The sequence below is a fragment of the Passer montanus genome, unplaced genomic scaffold (genome assembly GCF_014805655.1).
Source record: "Passer montanus isolate IOZ18808 unplaced genomic scaffold, ASM1480565v1 scaffold39, whole genome shotgun sequence".
Classification (NCBI taxonomy): Eukaryota; Metazoa; Chordata; class Aves; order Passeriformes; family Passeridae; genus Passer; species Passer montanus.
This window is the reverse complement of record NW_024368707.1, coordinates 292915-313526: the sequence shown is the minus strand read 5'-3', so window position 1 is coordinate 313526 and position 20612 is coordinate 292915. Positions and strand designations below refer to the sequence as shown.

At 41.9% G+C, this 20612-nt stretch overlaps 1 protein-coding gene across 18 annotated transcripts in view; it reads left to right on the top strand.

The window, feature by feature from the left end:
• Positions 1-20612, top strand: part of LOC120506366 (rap1 GTPase-activating protein 1-like) — a 48064-nt gene continuing 27452 nt past the window's right edge. For 4 of the 18 annotated variants that reach the window (XM_039717836.1, XM_039717835.1, XM_039717834.1 and 1 more), the window contains exons 1-6: positions 5230-7209; positions 12050-12143; positions 12596-12631; positions 18213-18260; positions 19378-19416; positions 19536-19727. In XM_039717836.1, coding sequence (XP_039573770.1) covers positions 7166-7209; positions 12050-12143; positions 12596-12631; positions 18213-18260; positions 19378-19416; positions 19536-19727 — 453 coding nt within the window. In that variant the 5' untranslated portion in view covers positions 5230-7165. Of the gene's footprint in view, positions 121-3674; positions 3896-3939; positions 4040-5229; positions 7210-12049; positions 12144-12595; positions 12632-18212; positions 18261-19377; positions 19417-19535; positions 19728-20612 lie in introns of those variants that run through there. The other 14 variants (XR_005628501.1, XR_005628498.1, XR_005628497.1 and 11 more) reach the window with 6 other exon arrangements.

Below are 20612 nucleotides of genomic sequence, written 5' to 3'. Positions count from 1 at the left end.
CCCGGGAATTCGGTCCTCGGGGATTCCGCAGCTCGACACGGTCTAACCGGGGCCTCTCCGCCACCCCTTGTGCTGCAGGCTGCTTTAACCCCTTCTGCGCCCTTCGGAGTTGCAGCAGAGGTTTGTAGGGAATAATCCCAGCTGGTCCAGATTATCTGGACAGAAGGAAATTGCAAGCACCTTTATACCTAATTCTGCAAAAGAAATTTACTTTTCCGATTGCCTTTTCATCCACACGTTGTCCTTATCTGCACGGCATCTAGTTCTGACCTCCCTTCCTTCTTCCATGTATCTTTCTAGCAGCCAGTGCCACAAAAAATCCTTGCCTGTGCTTCCTGTCCTTTTGTTTGGATTAAGCAGCTATTATTCCCCTTGTTTGAATACCCTTTCATTACTGCAAATTGTTAAACTTGTTGATCCAACCTAGGCAAGGCCCATATCTTCACTGTTGCGCTTTTCAACCTTTCCTCAGCCTAATGACGTGCCTCTCTGCTGGTACATGACCCTGGTAATCTTTTCACTTCCCTGCCTTGGTTTCACATGTAATTCACGGATGCAAACTGGCTTTATATTCATACAATACTGCTTTTAAAGGATTATGCTTACTGAGAGTGTAGAGTTTTCCTTTGTTAAAATAATTCATTAAAGCCCATTATGAAGTTAATGGTGCAGTAAAGCCTAGAATGATTAGAGAACTTGATTTCTGGGTGAAACCATCAGTGAAGAATTTTGACTTGGTTATGATCTGATACACTGCAGATTTTGAAGCTTTTATATATTATGCTGAAATGATTAATTTTGACCTTTTGAACATTTCATGCAATGGATTTTCTAACATGCAGTGAATAAAACCATAGAATAAATTAGTATAAAAAGGTCTCACTTAGGTCAACTACTGTGCATTAGATGGTCAACTTCAAAGCTAGAAGGGCCCTGTACATATATCTTCTAAAGATCTCCAAGAATTATATTACTCAGTCTCTCTTGGCACTTCGTAGTACTGAATCATCCTCATAGAAAGAACAAATTTTTTCTTGAATATAGCTGAAATTTTCCTTGGTGTAACCTGAATGTTGTTACTTGTCCTTTTTTTGTGCCTATACTGATGAACCTAGATATCACTTCTGTGGAGGAGCTGCTTCATCTTTTCTGAATCATGGCCATTCCAGTCATCTCTGAAATTAGCAAGCAATCTTATAATTTCCTTCCTAATTAATTTTCCCTGTTGACAAATATCTAAAGTTATATTATCAAAATCCTCTCATTTCCCCAATCCATACACTACTGACAGACAGATAAATTGCTAAATATTTATCATAAAATTAAGTTTTACTAGCAGACAATTTTGGTCAAAGCTTGAAAGTAAACTGAGTTGTTATCAAAGAGCCCTGCTGAGAGATTGATGCCGCACTGATATCATGGGCTAGTTTAAAATTCAGTTGTTTGCAAAGGAGTCCTGCCATATCCCTTTCCCATCAGCCACTTGTTCCAGTCCCCTTCATTGCACCAGCACGGGCATTCAGGATGTCACCTGGACCCACTGGCTGATCTGAGAGGGGCTCTCCTGTGTCAGCACGGTATGGAGGCATCTCAAGCTGTTTGTACAACTGTACTGATGGACTCAGAGCTCTGTCTCCTTTCTGTGACCCTGGGAGATAGTGAGGGTTAGTATCTCTATGCCAGTTATCCTTATGTGGAGCAGTGGTAATAATGGGAACCAATATCAGTAATGCATTGTGAGATATGCAAATAAAGGTGGCAAGGAAGTGGGAAGTGCTCATATTTATATGGAAACAATTTCTTCTACAGTCTTTACAGACATATGGGAAGACCCAGTCAGTTTATAATCTAAGGGTGATTTAAAAACTTGTATAAAGGGCAGGATGTTATAATTGTATTGATCAGGTTATGAATAATAATAATTTTAGTATATAACATTACATTGTATGCAGTATATAAACTGTATATATACTATATAATATGAATAATATTAAATAGTAAAATACCAAAATAGTAATATAATTAGTCCAGTAAGAGTTTAATATTCTGAAAAAAAAGCATAAATCTATGCTCCTATATCTGTAGGTAGATACACAGGTATTGATATTTGCTGCTAACTGAAAAGCCAAAAATTACTGTTTTCTAATATTTATAATGCTGATTTTCTTACTGTTATTGAGTTTTACCATGTCTTGTTCTTAGTCTGCTTTTCTAGAAATAAAATTTACTTTAGACAGTCTGTGCCTATATACCATTTTTCCTTTGTAACCTCTGGAATAGCTTTCTTCTACCAAAATTAGGGTATCAAGATCTCAAAAATAATTTGCTGATTTGATGATTTGCTTAAAATTATGTTCTAATAATTTGATAATTATCTCAAAGAGCCTTTTTTTCTGTTATCCCGGAGAAAAGGCTCCTTTAAATTTAATTAAAATGGCCAACCAGGAAAAAAGATCCAAAAGAGGGAAAGGTTTCAATGTGAATCTCATCAAAGATCCAGCACAAGAGAAGGGTCTTGTAAATGCTCCAGCAGACTCAACTACAGTTGTTGGACCTGGAGCAACTGCACAAAGCAAATCTTGGGAAAATTTGTTGTTATTCCGTCCATAGAAGTTGGTGGTTCCAATGCTCACATGAAAACAAAAAGGTGATGACTTTTTCTTAATTTAAATTAAAACTTGTCCAGCCTGCAGAATTGTGGAGAAATGCTTGACAAAGCTTGATCTGCAAAGTTTTGAAAACAAGAATATAATTGAAAACAATCAGAGTACCCTCTTAAAAGAGTTTCTGATTTTCAGGAGTTTTACTCATAACTGTAGTTGCAATACCAATATTTTCTATTAGGCAATTTATTTTTAATGTAATTTCAGGAAACTCTTCACTTCTTCTGGTAAAATTCCTGCAGACATCTTTTTCAAAAGATGGAAAAAGTTAAATAGGGCAGAAAAGCCATGATGACCTACTGTTTGAGCACTCTAGTATGGTGGGGTTTTTATTTGTCTCTGTGGTGATTCTGGCACAGCTGTAGTCATGGGAAGAATTAACAGAACAAATTACTGTGATATTTGAGATGACACAGCAGGAGGGTCCCCAGCAAACTGGTGGGACTGGGATGATTCAGGGTGAGTTACTCCAATGCAAAATGGAACAGTTAACTTGTCCTGGGATTTCAACCTAATTTTGCTGTGAGGCAGATCTAGAACACTCACCCAGTTGTGGGCAGTAGCCCTCTACAAAGGCAAAATGTTTTAAATGCCTTGACCCAGGTCTGCCAGAACTCATTTTACCTTTGCCTAAGACTGCTACCACATGAGAATCCTTTAATTATCTACAAAAATTCTGACTGAAGAATCATTCCAACCCACAGGTCAGTCTCATGACTCATGATTACCAAAAGCATTTAGAGAAAGTACAATGTCATCCTGTCCCCTTAAATTATCCTCTCCCTGTGCCTTTGCTATGGGACTAAATCAGTACTACGTAATCATGTTTCAGATTTTTCCAGTCTTCTACTTTCCCTTCCTACTCTGATCTATACACATGAATTTGCATGACCCAGTTCACTGTCACCAAATAACTGTCATCATACTTGAAAGGACTACAGAAATGTTCTTTTCTGTAGTTAAAAAAACCCCAACAAAACAAAACCAAAAAAACCTCTTTCATTTTTAAAGGTCATCCCTGCAGGTCTGAGATTAGAAGCGCAGGGAGCAGGATGTGGATGTACAGAGCTGCTTGTCTTCCACCTCTGGAGCTGCCAGTCCGTCCCCTTCTGCCAGGGCAAATCTTCTCTGCTTGAGAGCACAGCTGCTCCACAGGATGGCTGTTCAATCGACAATGATCTCTAGTTTCAAGTGTGACAGCACCGACCTGCTCGATCTCCATTCAGCTGCAGGTGGGGGCAGCGGAAGAGAAAGGGAGGGAGGGAGAGGGAGGACACTACAACCTACGTGAATAATTGATAGTGCAAGGAAAGGAGAGCAGCTGGGTTCCCTGTCTCCATCTGCTCACCAGCTGGGGATGAGAGATCCTTGCTCAGGTAGGGGATGATCAGCTTAGCTGCTTTTATTCTCGTCTTGCTTGCAATGCCAATTAAAAATATTTTGCATCTAGAAGGAATGGGAGCAAAGATGGGTGGGGGAGGGTTGATCCAGATCTTCTCTGATGCTTGTGTGGTGTTGTGTAATGGATAGAGTTTGGGGCAGTTTCAGCCTCATCAGGGAAAGTGTGTGCTTTTTAAAAGACATTGTGCTATTCTGCATTGAGTAGAGAAGCAGTTGCAGAGAGAGAAATGGAGAGTGGAGGTGGGGGGAGCAGATGTCTGTGTAGGAAATGAAACAAACTGAAAGGATGGAGGGGCATGAGAGAGGGTCTGCCCAGACTCAAAAGGATCCCACCCTGATTATGTCAGTCCTGGACATAAAATGAGGAGTCCAAGTGCACTGCGGGAGATGCTGTCTGTGCACACCCGGTGCTATATTTAGAAGCTGTGTGCATAGATCTGTGGAAACAGCTGAGGTGAGAACATGTGTGTTTCTGTCTGTGGATGCAGCTATGAGTTTGTGTAATATTGAAGTAAAACTTAAAAAAATACAGGTTTTGCCCTGCAGAGTTTACCCTTGAAGGATATTCTGCTGTGTTTATGTGGTACTGCGCCGCTTCTGTAGAGCTGCTGATGTTCTTACCATGACTCAATTAACAGAATTGCAGGGACCAGTTTCTGTGTTACAGCTAATACAGACTTCTACGTGAGCAAGATCAAATGCTAATAAAATGAAACACATTGAAAAAATTGCTAACAGAAACTGGGAAAATTCATAGCAAAAGGTATAGACACCAATTACTGTAATACATATATTAATGTCTCTACAAGGATACCTGAAAGAACAAAAACTTATATGCCAGTCCCTAAACCATGCCATAACTATAAAACACATAATGATCCATGCAAGTATGGACACATATAGGGATTAAAATCTAAGACCGTAAGTACAATGTATTAGTCATATAAGAACACAAGTATTAATAGGAGCTGAATCTACTTACTACAACAGAAGGCTTATAATAGGGAATATTTTTGCATCAACAGGGTAAATAGTAACAATGGCTAGCTTGATTGTAAGTTGAGGAACAGAAAGTGGTCCTGTGATTTGTTTACATGTGATTTATTCATATTGCTATTGCTAAAGGAAGTTAATTAGAACAGTAATTAGGGTATTTAATAATTGTTTGCTGTTTTGCTTATGATGTTGAGGGCTTTGTACACAACTTGAGTTACACTGAAGGTTAGGTAAAGCTGTGAGGCCGCTAAATGAAAGCTGAGTTCAGTGTGGTTTTGTATGTGAACAAAGTTGGCTCTTGTCTGTAGTGGCAAGCTGCCAAAGAACAAGAATGGCAGAAAGACCTGAGCCTCTCTGTATGCTTTGCTTTCACCATGGCCAGGCCTGATAGCGCTGCTGATAATGACCCTGAGATGGGGGAGGGCAGTAGTTACTGCTGGCAGCCCTCTCTAACAGCAAAAAATAATGTCTCTTCCTCCTTCCTAGATGCAACAGAAATGGCAAGCTTGGCTCTTTGCCTTGGTCCAGTCACATCTCTACTCAGAGATTCAGGTGAATGAGTAAGACCTGCTTGTGCAGAGAGCAGCTGTTCTATTCAGTGCCCTGGGTCCATTTAGGAGGCATTTGAGTTGAAGTGAGGATGTATGAATTGGCCCATGCTCCAGCATCAGATCTTCTGGGGAATTACAAGAGGTAGACAAAAGGAAATTGAGTCACCTTGGCTCCATGCAAGTTACTAAAAACAGCAAATGGACCCTTTGTCCATTCAAAGTCATCACCCATCTTGATTCCTTACTCCTTAGAGTCTCTTTGCCCACCCACAGATCCTTGAAGACCCCATAATCATTTCTATCCAGGTCTTTCAAGAGTAGAATTTATAGGAAGCATTAGGATGAAAATGGTGCATTAATACTCAAAACTTTGATATAACTCCTTGCTCTCTGCATTTTTCTTTTTTCCCCCATCTCTATCTGCTAGCTCATATTTTCTGCCTGGTCTGTCTGCATATCGTTTGCACATTTCCTTTACATCTTTTCCTAGCTCTATGGCAAATTCTGTCTCTTGTTCTGTGTTTCCTGATGTCCTCTTCATTAGTTAGAAAAAATCCAGTGTGAGGCTGACATTTGGTGTAAGGTTATAGTTACTGCTTGTATAGGTCTTGATGTAAAGAGAATAAATGGCATCATCCTGTGGAATGAAAGTGAGAAGCATGGAAAAAAATACATGTCCAGAAGAACTCTGTGTTCTCATTTAACACAGGTATATTCATATTCTTTCTATCGCAGACCATGTTCTTATGCTCAGTTTTTTTATCAGGAATGACCATCTGTTGATGAGTCAATCTGTTGATGAGGAAATGTAAATACAATTGGTTAAGGCATTTGTGACCCCTGAGAAATTGAGCTTCCCTACACATTGCATCAATGAACTATTTCATAAGGAGTGCAGAGCCAAATCTCTGTGATACTTGATGTACGTCAGGTCCAAATGACACAGAATTGGATTTAGTGGATACAGCATCTTCCTAGACCTCCATTTAAAAGAATGGCAGTTTGTGGAGAACTGCTTTGATGCTCACTTTCCTCACTGGATACTGAGAGCCTCAAGATGTGATCTTGTTCCACAGCAGAGTTGACCAAGTGAAAGCCCTCTGCTGTCCCCGTCTAACGCTGTGCTTGGGTTACCCTCACAACCTGGAGGGCAGCGTCCTCGGCTCGGCTGTCCCAGCAGCAGCTCCGGCACGCTGTGCGCCATCCGTGGGCTCCCACAGCGGGGGGCTCCAGGGGAACCGCTCTGCCACGGCGGAGGAGGGGCAGAAGCCATCACCCCATCCCCCCTTGTCTCCTCGTCCTCCATCCCTCCTCCTCCTCCTTCCCTCCGTGCTCTCCGGGGCCGCTGTCCGCCGGGCCCGGTGCCAGCCGTGCGGGTCTCTTCCCCCGTCTATCCGGTGAATCCCGGCCCGAGAGGAAGAGGAGGGGTGGGGGCGGGAGCCGCGGCTTCGGAGGGGGCCTGGAGGCAGCCTGTGCCCTTCTTCATGGCGAGGCCGGGGGAGAGCAAGCTCCCGAGGAGGGAACCTGGGAGCTGACTCAGCGGAGCAGTCCAGCATGTTTTCCCGGGAGCACGGCTTCTCTGCCGGAGCCAGCAGAGGGTAGGTACAGGCACCGGGACCGGTGCCGGCGGCAGTGGGGCCTGGGCCCTGCCTGTCCCGCGCAGCCCGGCCACGGGGCAGGGCAGCGGCTGCCGGCGCTGGGATCGCAGTGCTGGAGCAGCAGGAAGGGCCCTCGCGGGTTGGCTGGAAGGGCGGAGAACCGGGGAGGGGGAAGGAGGTGGCCGTGCCCAGCCCGGCAGATCCGGTCTGGCTGTGGGCCCGGCCCTCGCTCCCGCCCTCCGGCTCTCCCGGCCCCGCTCCGGCCGGGGGAGGATGGCCGTGGGGCGGCAGCGGGTGCCCCTTTCCCTGGAAGGAAAGAGGGACGCTCGGCAGGATTTCTGCTGCCGTCCTGGGAGTGGGGGACCTCTCCTATTGGGACTTCTCAGGAGATGGGAGTGCGATTAATTTCCCCCTGGACTTCTCCTTTCTCCTGCCCCGCAAGGAAAACCGCCGGGGAGAGTTCTCCCGCTACCGTCGTTGTGTGTGCACAAAGTCCTGAGCACGGGGCTGCCCACGAGTGGGAGCGGTGCCCTCCACGGGAGCTGCCCAGCAGCCAGAGGGGAGCGCGGGTGGAAGAGAGGTTCCTTGCTGGAAGTCGGAGTCTGTGGGCAGAAAGTTTGTGACCAGCTGAGAGCAAACCACCTCTCATCTGTAGCGGTAGCTTCCTTTTCCTAGTTCTGCTTCAGTAATTCCTTCACTTGAGCTCTAGGAATGTGTAAGCAAATTTCAAAGCTGCACAGGTGTTCTGAGAGTAGGGCTATTCATGTCATGTTTTCAGCTGTCTCCACTGAATAGCTGACAATTGTATGTGGTGAAGCAAATGCACCTCTCTAAGGCAGAAATAAGGGAGTGAAACAGCAGAAGCTGTTGCTCAAGAGAAGTGGTTGCCCAGAGTTTTCCTTATGAGCATTTCAGGCCTGTTCTTGTCTGACATCACCTTCAGTTCTTCTGAATTGCCTGTCCCTTCCAGTGAGGGATTTAAAAAACATATTAGTGTCTCCCTGCAAGAAACTCTTACCAGGCTGGGATACCAGTTATCATACTGACTGTTGTTCCACAGATAGCTGCAAATCGTGTGGTGGTGTTTCTCCTATTGGAAGACTTCCAGATGAGCAGAACTATTTACAACAGCTATACACCTGCTTCCCTGTTAACTTTTAGAAAAACAGTTGTCTGAGGATTTGTGGCACTTGCCTTTTAGAGTGCAACAAATCCCTACTTGCTCTGTTATATTTCTGAAAGCATGTATGAAATTCTGTCCAATTTGTGTTTTTCTTAGAGCAAATACTTGCATCGACTTGGTTATTGAACTGGCTCAGCCACAGCAGATAGCAATGGTTTTGAAAGCTGGGTAGAGAGATCCTATGACTGAAATAGCAGAGGATGCTGCAAGACAGGAATATAAGGCATGAACACAGTTGTAGTGGCGTAGAGATTTCAGAGGTCCTTCTTGCTCCATTTCAGAATTGAGAGTGGAATTTATCAGTGGATCAGCATTTAGTTTGCCTACTTGTAGTACCTACATTTAGACTGCCTGCTTGAAATTATTGTACTTGTTACTGTCACTAACAAAATCCCAGTTTAGCCTTCAGCATTTTCTAGGCCCTCTGCTTTCCCTTATTGCCATTTTCTAGGAATAAAGCTTTAGCAAGTATATATTTGCACATAAATATTCCTCTCCCAATCTGCAGAATTGCCTTCCTTTATCAGAAGGATGATGTTCTTCTTTTCTGTGGTCAAATAGTTTGAAGTTCCAATTTGAAAAGAAGTATGTTCCCTTTTTGTAATACAGTCTAGTGATTTTCATTCCAGAAGTTCAAAGTTCCAGAAATTGAATGTGGACTTTAAAGCGATAATTATAATAGCTTCAAATTTTTGTGATATTTTATAAAAGGTAATATAAAAGATAATATAAAATCTAAGGCATTCTCTTGGGTTTTCAAAGGCCTGTGGAGTATTCGTAATTTGGGATAATTACAGAATTGTGAACATCTCTGAATCTACAGTAAGACTGGTGATTTTGGCATCTACTGGACTCATTTAGGCAATAGAACTGTGCTAGGATTCAATGGTAAAGAACAATTTCTGCCTAAACTTTTCCAGTCAGTCCAAAGTGTTGAGATGAATTTATGGTGAGAGGACAGGGGCAGGACTGGCTGCATTGACCATGTAGGAGCTGCCAGATTTCCATGATGCAGGTGTGTATTTAACTCCTCTGAATGATTCAGCATTCACCTCAGTGACATGCCAAAGAAAACACTAGTATGCAGCAAGGCCCCAGAACATCCAGTTGCACAAAAGGTTCTATTGTTACACTTCTTTCTGAAAATGAGAATTTATCAAATTAAACTCATGCCTTTTTAGGGCTTACAGAACAGAAACTTCAGGTTTTTAAGAGACAGGGAAAATGTACTGCCTTGGACATAAATTTTGCTCATCCCAAGCATTCTTCAAGTAAATGAATACGATTATAAATAAAGCATGTATTAGTATAGTATTAATATTAATTTAAAATACATTTGCCATTGAACTATTTCAATATTTATTTTAGGTTGTCAAGACTAACTCCTACATCTTCCCTCCCAGACATGTTATGGCATTAATTACTAGATGCATTATACAGATCTCTCTCATTTGAATTTCAGGAGAAAATTGTGGGGTGGAAGCATTGTGTTATTTTGTGTTGATGAGCCTATATACAAGTTACATTATGCGATTGGGCCACTAAAATGAATTGTGAATTGTCAGAGAACTGGTGAGCATTAGGATTCTTGGAGCTTTCAAGATTATAGAAATATACAAGAGGGAATGTAGCTACTGCTTTCAAAGCAAGGGTCTGCATGGCCACTCTCTTAGCATGGAAGCAGCAGCAGTCATGCATCTAACAGCTACAGGACAGCAATTCTTGATTGCCTTTTAGGATTATTATATGCCTTGTATGATGATTGTATGGCCAGTGATGAGTGGTGTCTGTCGGGCTCTGTCTTGGGACTGGTGATCTTTAATATCTTTATCAATGATGCCGGCAGTGGGACTGAGTGCACCCTCAGCAGGTTTGCAGATGACACAGAGCTGAGGGGTGTGGTTGACACAACAGAAGAAGGGACCATCCAGAGGGATCTGGACAAGCTTGAGGAGTGGTGGTCCCATGAGAATCTCATGAGGTTCAACAAGTCCAAGTGCACTTGGTTTGGGGCAATCCCAGACATGGGCACAGACTGGGACTTGAACTCACTGAGAGCAGCCCCGTGGAGAAGGACTTGGTGGTTCTGGTAGAGAAAAAGCTGGATATGAGCCTGCAGTGTGTGCTTACAGCCCAGAAAGCCAGACATACCCTGGGCTGTATCACAAGAGGAGGGGCCAGCAGGCTGAGAGAGGTGATTTTCCCTCTCTGCTCTTGCGAGACCACATGTGGTATACTGCATCCAGCTCTGGGGTCCCCAGCACAAGAGAGATATGAACCTGCTGGGGTAGGTCTAGAGGAGGCCACAAAGGTGCTCTGAGGGCTGGAGTTCCTCTCCTACAAATATAGGCTGAGAGAGTTGGGGTTGTTCAGCATGGAAAAAATAATCTAGTACTTAGAAGGGGCTTATTTAAAAGGGAGAGTGACTTTTTACAGGGCAGGTAGTAACAGGACAATGGGGAATGGTTTTAAACTAAAAGAGATTTATATTACATGTTAGGAAGAAGTTCTTTACTCAGAGGATAGCAAGGCACTAGAACAAGTTGCCCAGAGAAGCTGTGGATGCCCCACCCCTGGAAGTGTTCAAGGCCAGGTTGGATGGGGCCCTGAGCAACCTGATGTAGTAGGTGACCTCTGGCAGAGGGGTTGGGACTAGATGATCTTTAAGGTCACTTCCAACCCAAACCATTCTGTGATTCTATGACCACCTAACAATCATATTCATGATTTCATTACAAAGTGGATGAGTCCTGTCTCCTGTAAACCTGCACTTAGTTCCCAGCCCCACCTATGTGGCCTTCACCATGACTTAACCCCAATTGTGACTGCTAGTAAAAACTGTGAGAGGTGTGGAATGTTTATAAAGTAACAGTAGGAGAGGTGCAGCTGGCAGTGAGACTGTCTGTAGTGCTGTGGGCAATATGTCTTCTAAACTACAGTGTAGTGCTTGCTTTTTTTTTTCTTTTCTAGAAAATCTAATAAAGTCCTGCCACTATTTGTACCCACTGCTACTCCAGCAGGGACCATAGTAATAAAATATTTTCCATAGCAGATGTGTGGACAACAGCTCACCTAATCTCCATGCTGGTTGTACCAGCAGTAGTAACACAAATCGGTGCCTCCATCTCTGCAGGATCTTACCGGTTCTGCTCTGGTGCCATCTCTGTTATGCTCCTGTCTTTGAGATTGATACCCAGGCTGTGGCAGCTGGGTATTGGGTATTCGGTGCTGATTTCAGTGGTGGTTCAGGACTACTTTATCCTTTTTAATACAGTTCTGTTTTGACATCTGATTACAAAGCTTCTTGTGAGATGTGTCTTAATTCTGCTCCAAATCCATGATAGAAGAGGAAAAATCATTCAGCACTTCCTTGACAGTTGTGAGGAAAATATTGTATGTGAGCTGAGACAGAGCAGTCAGAAGCCAGAAATTTTTTGCTGTTACATCCAGGATGTTTGAAAGTGGCAAGTGGTAAGTTCAGCCACCTCAGGGATTTTCACAGGTAATGACAGCTTCCTTATAGGCAAGAAATGGCCTGGGGAGAGGAGTAGTATGCAGAGGGCAAAAGAGGCACTGCAGGCAAGCACTGACATCTTGAATTCTCTTAAGAGTTAATTTTTTCTATATTTTTTTCTCTTCTGCCTCTGTCTGTTGCAGGAAGTCTGAGGAGGTGGTGCAGGGTTTTAGTGATGTTATAGACTCTCCCACTGAAGGCTTTCCATGTGTCCTCACTCCTACTGTTCCAAACAAGGTAAAAGCAGTCCATGTTTGGCTCAGGGTTGGTGTATGCTTTGAGTTATGTGTGCAAAAGAATTGTCTGAAATCAAGCTTGTGTGTAGGTATGTCTTACAGCTATAGTTGCCTCCTTCTGTGAGAATCCTAAACTTGCTAATTTGACCAGTTCTTATGCCATACTATCTCAAGTCAATATGACCCATTGAAAGAGAGACATTCCTGATACTGACTGACCAGGTTTCAGGTCAAGCTTTTGCAACACAAGCAGAAGACAATGTGGCCAGTTTTTTTGTCCATGCTACCAATTAAGGAAGAACAATTCCATTATGTCTTCAGCAAGCAAGTAGTTTCTTTGCCAAAATATGGAGGGAGCTGTTGGCTCCTTCAGTATCTGGGTTACCACAGCAGATAATGTTATTTTCTGCAAATGTCAAATTATTTTTCTCTGTTGTCTTTTCCTTTTCACAGACTGCAGACTTGTTTGAGATGATTGAAAAAATGCAGGTAAGGAGAAGTAATTCTGTCAAACTTTGGGATCTGTTTATTTTTTGTAGCAAACAAATAATCAGCTACTATTTGTACTATTGCTTCATTCACAATATCCTTTATTGTGGGTTTACTGAATGTTTAGGGCCTCTAGGCTCAATCTCTTACTCTTCAATGGGATTTCAAAAGCATTTTTCTTTGTTAATTTTTCCAGTCAGCATGATGGAAGCAATAAACACAGGTTATTATAATTCTGTCTGTTCTTTGCAGAAGTGTGATTCTGAGAGAAAATCAAAGTTGCAGTAAGTTATCTCTGGCATCTTCTTCAGGAAACTCTGTTCTGCTGGGTAGCAGATATAATGACAGGTGGTTAATGGGATGTTAACCTAACTGCATTTAGCAAGGTCAGACAGTTTAATAAATAACTACCGTAGGTCCTGTCATTAACTTGTGCAAGAAGGAAGGACTCTGGCTTAAGTCTTACACAGAAATACATGCATTTAGCTGCATATATTTTGTTGTAAACTTAAAACAGGGCAGAGCTGGGTTTTTCCCCCTTCTACCATATCAGGTAAAGAAACAGTAATATGTTATATGTGTTAAATATCTAACAATGAAGTTTTCAAATACTCAGATTATGTGTTCTCAGAGCATCCTTGCAGTTTACCAGTATTTTCCCTGAGAGGTGAACCTTCTTTAAAGTGCTGTGGTTAACATTGACCTAACAGAACACATAGCATGGCACATAACTCCTGACTTTTATTACATACAGGAATTAAACTTATCAAAACCATTTAGCTTATTTTCTGGAATTCGGGTGATCAAATGATGAATATGAGGAAACTGCCAGAATTTAGTGAGACTACAAAGGTGAGGAGGTGGAAGGTAGCAGGAAGATGCTGAATTTAGAGTTATGAGGCTGAAGTACTTTTTGGCAGATGGGAGAGGAGGAATGTGGGAGGGAGGGGCTGAAGGTGTATGTGCCATATATTCATGTGCAGACAGACACAGACCTTGAAACCACTGTACTGACATCCAAACTATGTTTGGGATGCGTTCTCAGTGCTTTAGAGTAGCAAGTCCTGTAAGTGTGCCTGGCTTATTTAACTGCAGGAAAGTAAGCTTGAGCAAGCAGTGCTGCTTTAGTTCAAGCCCATGTTCAAAGGTTGTGACAGTCCTTCCCAGGCCTTTTGAAATATGGATAAGGAAGAGTCACTAGCAGGTGTCCCTCAGTGAAAGACTGGTGCTTAAGATTGTCAGTGTTTCTCAGCTCCCAGTTTACTATATAGAAAGTCTGACTGGATTTGCACCTCTTTAGAGAGATAGCAGGGACCTGATGGGAATCTCCAAGGCATGCAGACTGCCTAATTTTGCATCTATGGTGTTTTCTTAGCTGCCCATTATCAAGACTTTAAAGCTTTTTTTTTTTCTATTTAAGCTTGTTTTGTCACCTAACATGCACTAGGAGAATCAATAACTGCCATTTCAGTATAACGGATTTTTTTGAAAGTTAAGTGTTTTCCAAAAGGAAGAAATATTTTTTCTAATACTTTTTATGATATTTGTTTAGATTTTTACTAATTCTTTATTCTCTTTTGTTTGTTTTTGCTTTCCCTTTCCTTCCATTTGACTGTGACTATCCTTTAGATTTGTTGAATCATTCTTGTAAAGTAAATCTGGGATTTTCCTTAGCAGTCAAAGTGAGTGAATATCACGGCAGCTCCCTACCGGGCTGTGCCCAAGCAGGGTTGCCGGAGCCAGGATAACTCAGCAGGAGCTCGGGCCACCTAAGCAAGCTATAGTGATTTTCAGCTCTTACTGATTATCAGCTCTTAGTGATTTCCGCTCGTAGCTTGCTAGGTGCCGCAGCAGCAGACGCAGGGAGAGAGAGGAGAAGGCCGTGTGGGGCTCTGCAGGATTCTTTATTCTTTATTATGTTCCGCGAAGGTTCCCAGTGACAGCTCTTCTGCTGAACCAGGCAGAATCAGGGGTTTTTATACCCTACAGGGGTTTTGAAAACTGTCCAATACTAAGGGTCAGGGGAAAGTGACCTATGGGCTTACAGAGAGATAAGCAGGGTCCGAAGAAGGAAGAGAGGGGCTGCTAGGGTCCAGTCATGCTGACTTGGCATTTCCTAGCTTTAGGCCTCTGACTGCCAAGGCCTCGCAGGCCCTAGGTCTGCTACAAGTGAAAACCAAAGCAGGAGACTTGAACATTTCTTCTGTAAAATAACAACAAAAAAGCCTCAGGATAGAATTGATTATTGAGTACTTTACCATTGGATTGGAATATAATTGTTGGACTGAAAATTAGGATAGCCATTTCACATTCTGTGTGATAAATTAACATAAAGTTGTGCTCTCTTTTTACACTGAAACTAATCCCAAGATCTGGGAAAGAAGTTTACCTTTTTTTTCTTTCATGTTTTATTTTTGTTTTTCTCTTCAATTTTATTAATAATTTCTTGGAAATAAATAGGCTACTGGCCACTTCATTCTGTGCTTACAGATCTAGTGAAGTCACAGTATACACTCTGTTAAGAACACTTAGCAATATGTTGTTCCTAGATTGCTTTGCAGTGCAGGCATTTGAAAACCAAGTAAATTTTATTTCATCCAATAAGCTCAGATATTTCAGGTCTATTTTTACATAGCCAGTCTTTCACTTGACTACTTTTGTTCACTCTGTCTGTTCTGCATTCTTAAAATTTCTGCATATTCAGTTTTATTTTCTCACAAGTACTTTCATGGGTTTTTTTCTTGTGTCCCCTTTTGTATCCAAGTTGTCTGTTTTGAATTAGTCCCCTCAAGACACTGCTCTTTCCCCATAAAATATGTGTATTATCATAGCGTTGTTATGCCACGTTGGACCCTGACTCTGGGTCTGGACACGTCTTTCTCTGTCATTGATTCTTTCACCCTGCTCAGGCCAGGTGTTTCCCCTATACAAACCTTAGGAATATGAGATTCCTGGGCTGATATAAGTTTCCCAGAGTGGTGCTGTCTCCAGTTAGCTACCCAGGGAAACTGGCAGTGCTGCAAGCCAAACCAGATCAAACTAGAAGGATGTCTCAAGGGGTGGCTGAGACTGCTGCAGTTTATTCCCTTCCCTTTTAATGAATGACAGTGATCATCAAGCAGTTGTTCTTCCCATGCTTTGATGCTTCAACAACTTACGTTGTACGTTTTTTGTGGTCCTGGTTACCCTTTAAAATAAAGCTTTGGACTGTACAGCCCAGGGTTGCATTATTCTTACCTTAAGCTTCACTCTAGAGGAGAGGCTGGTAGATTTAAACTTGTCTTCTGCTTCCAGGCTATCAAGAGCTTCCTTAACAGTGCAGAGTCATGGAATGTGCTGGTACATTCCTTTGCTCTCTGTAGAGGTTCTGATACAGAGCTCCTTTACAGCAGCCCAGAAAGTTTTCCCTCAGGCTTGCTGAGATACTGGTCTCCTACCAGGACCTCCTTTGAAATTGGAAAATTCTTGCAGTTATCAGATCTGCCAAAAATGCCAAGGAAGGAGAGTGAAATATTAGAAGATTGCAGTTTCCCAATCTCCATTTCTGTCCCAGTACTTCCTACAGTTTGTTGTGGAAGTTTGTGGCTGTTTTGTACTTATGTATCTGTCGTGCTTCAGCCCTGTTTTGACAGTGCACAGGACTTTTTGGTAGTGACAGGACTTTCTGTCCCTTTTCCAAATCCCTGTTTCAGAACCTGGTCTTCCTTGTGAACCTCAGCTCAGTAGGTTGACAACTGAAACTGGAGACCACATCAACAAAACACTTTTTAGCACTTACATTCCATGACCTCAACTTTATCACCTTTACAACTTCCCTAAATGCAAAATGGTTACTAACTACTTCTGCAAAAGATAAAGATCACTTGTCAGCCTGTGTTCCATCTTAATTTCACAACTCACCACATCCTGGTAATTAGTTATTAATTTTGTCAATGCTGTGTACTGACAGCACAATTCAAAACATATATTGTAAAGTTTTCCTATGAAGAATGGTTTCAGGCTGGTATTTGTTTAGTCTCTGTTGTTGAAAATACAAAAGGAAAACAATTTTTTTGGGGAGGATGTGTAACTGTCTTGAAACTGAGCTTTTGTAGTTTGATCTTGTGTCACCCTGTAGATAACATGTGAAGCTTCTTTCTTCTAGTAGAGCTAAAGAAAATAATTTGGTTTTTTGTTATCTGCTCATTGTTCCTCGCTCACTTTACTGTGTTCCTATATTTAACCAATTAAAATTTGTTGTTACTGCTACTTCTTGTGATTAAACTTGACTTCAGACTTCTGAAGAATGACCTCCTGCATCTACTACTAGTCTCCCTGACCCCAGAGTATGGACATACTGTTTTACTTCTGATGTTTCTAAGAGTATTTTAAAGGTGTTAAGCATTTGTTGTGTACTCAAGGTCTGGCTCCTCATGATTTCATGAAGGTTTAAATTTTTTTATGACTCCTTCCTAGGTTATTTTAATAAACTTTCTAATTTTCCTAAAACCTTGTTTTTTATGTGAAGTAGATGTGTTGGTGTTTTTCCTTCCTTTTTTTTTTCTTTTGTTGCTCCTGCAAAGAGCATCCTGATTATTATGAATCCTCAGTAGTAAGGTTGCTGTTGCTCAGTGTTAGTGGTACTATGCTAGCAATTTTTGCACTCTGTACAGCTGGAGCATTGCCCAAAACTTTTGTTCCTGAGCTTCCTAAAGTCTCCACTGTAAAGCTCCTCTGCGATTTACCTGTTTCTACCAGAATCAGTTGACAGGCTAGTTCCACTGTAGAATATGTGCATAGGCATGGCTGTTATGAATCCAATCCTTATTTTCACTTAACAAAGTTAAGAGCTGCTTATCCTGTCTGGAATCCCTGATTAGCCATGCCAGTCACTGATGGTAAATAAAAATGTAGTTTCAGCATCATGTTCCAGCATGAGAGTTACAAGATTTAGGTGACAGTAGTTGAATACTCATGTACTGTGTGTAAGAGAAACCTACATTTTAAATCCTGGTCCTCACCTTCCTATCTGATCATGCAAATTCTGCTTCTTACTCTTCTGTCTGTGATGCCCACTTGGACAACTGTTGACCCTCATATCTTCTGCTCTGGGCCTCTACTCAGTCTGTGTTGGGACTCTCCTCACTACAATTGTCCTATTCTTGTGTGCTTCTGCTGCAGAGGTGTAGTGGAAGTGAGCTACTTTGCTGTGGTGAGAAGACAGAGGATGGAATAAACTTAAGGAGGAGATTCAAGTCTGGATGCCAGCTCTTGATTGAGGAGGAAACTAGGCAGCCAGTAGCCTTTTGCCCTATTATTCTAACCCAACTCATAGTCATTCCATTTCCTCTTTTTATTGCTTAGGATAGGAAGGAAGATAGCTAGAATAGATTAGAGAAACAGTTTGGGAGGTTGTTTTTAATATCTGCCAGTTGTCTGCTTTTTAAGAGGTGTTCTTCCAAATCTTCCAAAGTTGCTTAAAATGGTAGATTTTATGGAGAGACAAAATATGCATACTGCGGATATGGAGAAGGACACAGAGGGTAAGTGAAACAGAAATGCTGAAATACAGGATTCACTGTCTGTGACTTTATGTTTCCAGGGGAGTCGTCTGGATGAGCAAAGATGTTCCCTTCCAGCTCCTCTCAAGGTCAGGCAAAGTTGTTGTTGCCTCCTAAATTGCTGAGAATGGCAGATAATTACTGACCTGGCTTGCAGTGTACTTTTGTACTGGAATGAACAGGGAGTCTGCAAACATCCCAAAAACACATGCTTGCCTTTTTTCTTTTTTTTTCCCCTAGTTGCTGCACAAGAGGGTGCTGAAATATGTAGCTGAAATAGAATTAACTTTTCTTTTTTTCTAATTTAAGTGGCTCCTATAAGAGTTTATTATTATTAAAAGTGTTAGTTTTGACTACGTAATTTCTTAAATTTATTCGAGAGCTGCAATAATATTTATGAAACCACATAGCATTTATTTCAGTAGTCGGCTTGATGACTCATAGAGATGCTACTAGAAAGTTGATCTGTTTTGCCCAATATTAAGGCAATAAGAACAGATTCCTATCTTTAAATCCTCAAGTTGAGGATTAAACTCCGCTTCTTCAGTATCAACTCAGGCCTACTAACCTTAAAATCAAACCTGACCTTGACTTTTATCTTGGGATGACCTGTAAAAAAGCCACATCGAGAATTGACACAGCCTTATTCAGAGACAGAGATAGTCAGTGCTCTTTGTGGTGATGGAGAGGGCATGCAGCTGGCATAAATTGGCTGAGATACTGCCTCTGTTCTCTGAGTCACACCTTGGCATTGCTTGGATGCATACCACAGAGCAGCCATGGAGATGACACAGCCTCAGTCTCACTGTAAATAATAGTACTTTTTCTATCATTCCTACTGTCATCCCTGTCAGCAGAAGGACAGCAGTTGTCTGACACTGTGTGGAAGGAAAGGAGAGAGAGTGACACTCCTAACCACATCATGTTTGCCTCTAGTTTGGCTACTTCCTCATTTTGCATGCCTGTATTCCCTGTACTTTGGAGGAGGAGGGTGGGTAGAATCTAACTCCTAAGTTTATTGTTCTCAATGTTCTTTATTAAAATGCTGAGACCTTGGAAATGGAGTCTAACCTTAAGTCCTGAAGTAAAACTCTAAAGGATGACCTAGGGCAGAATAGAAGCTGAGGGTGCAGCTTGCACAGTCATGAGAGCATAACACTTTAAAAGATGTCACATGTTTTTGCTAATGGCCTGTTCTGATTTCAGACAGAAGAGGAGTATATTCCTTATCCCAGCATCCATGAGGTGAGTTAGTACTGCTCTTTCCTCTCCCTATTTGTCCTTGCACTTCATTGGTTTTCCAGCTTATTAGCCTTCCAGCTTACAGATCTGTCAGCTTTAATGCTTTCTGTCCTTCTGAATAGGTATTACAGAAAGGATGGCCATATCCTCTCATTATCCTACCCCAGTTTGGGGGCTACTGGATTGAAGGGACCAGCCACAACCTCTCCAGCTTGAGTCCAACTCTGTCTGATGTACCCTTTTCCTGGAGTGGTAAAGTGAAACTGGAAAGTGACCCTACAGCCAAGCTGTACCGCAAACATTTTCTGGGAAAGGTAAGGGTGACCTTCAGAGCCTTCTTTGCCCACCCACCCACAAGGCTGAAATGTTTCTCAGGCTTTTTCTGGTGGACTTAAAAATGTATGCACTGCTGCTACGTTTCATTTCCTTATGATGCCTTGAACTGATGTAAATGAGGCACATACTAAGATATGGTCTGTAGTGTTTTAAATTTGTTGTGTCCTCTTGTGAAATGTGCATAGAAAGATTTGCACAGGAAATGCTTTTATTTAGTTAAGAAGATCTTTTGAGGCTCCTGTACAGATACCAACCTCGGGATAACAAGTGTTCAAAAGCATAATAGTATTGGAAGTGGAAATGGCATTATTTTTAGAGGGGACTTCAGCACTTCCATTTCCCTCACTGTATGGTCATTAGAGAATGTATATGATGAAACCACACCATGTGTTTTATAGCTGTTGATTTAAGTAAGTTTGGTGCTAAATGTTCCATGAATTTAAAAGTTCCAGTTTGACACATAGGGAAACAGAGCGAGGCCTCATAAAGTGAATGTTTGCTGGCCAGCCATGAAGGTAGGCCTGTTTAGGGAATTGGCTGATTACCAGACTGAATCCCAGGATGATATTATCCATAAAGAACAAGTGAGAAAAACCCATGATCTTTTTTGAGATTTGGTATATGGCATAAGGAGATAAGAAAGCTTGACAAGTATGCTCACACTGCATCTTATTCAGTGGTCTCCCTCAGTGACTGCTGAATTAAGTTCAAAACCAGGAATAGGTGGTACTTTGCACAGTGCTGGGAACCTTTCTGCAGTAGTTATGCTTGTCAGAGTGATCTTCTGTAGTGAATCTTGTTCCACACCACTGGAAAATTATATTAATATGATTTTTAAATAATTAGGGGAAAAAGGAAGCCTT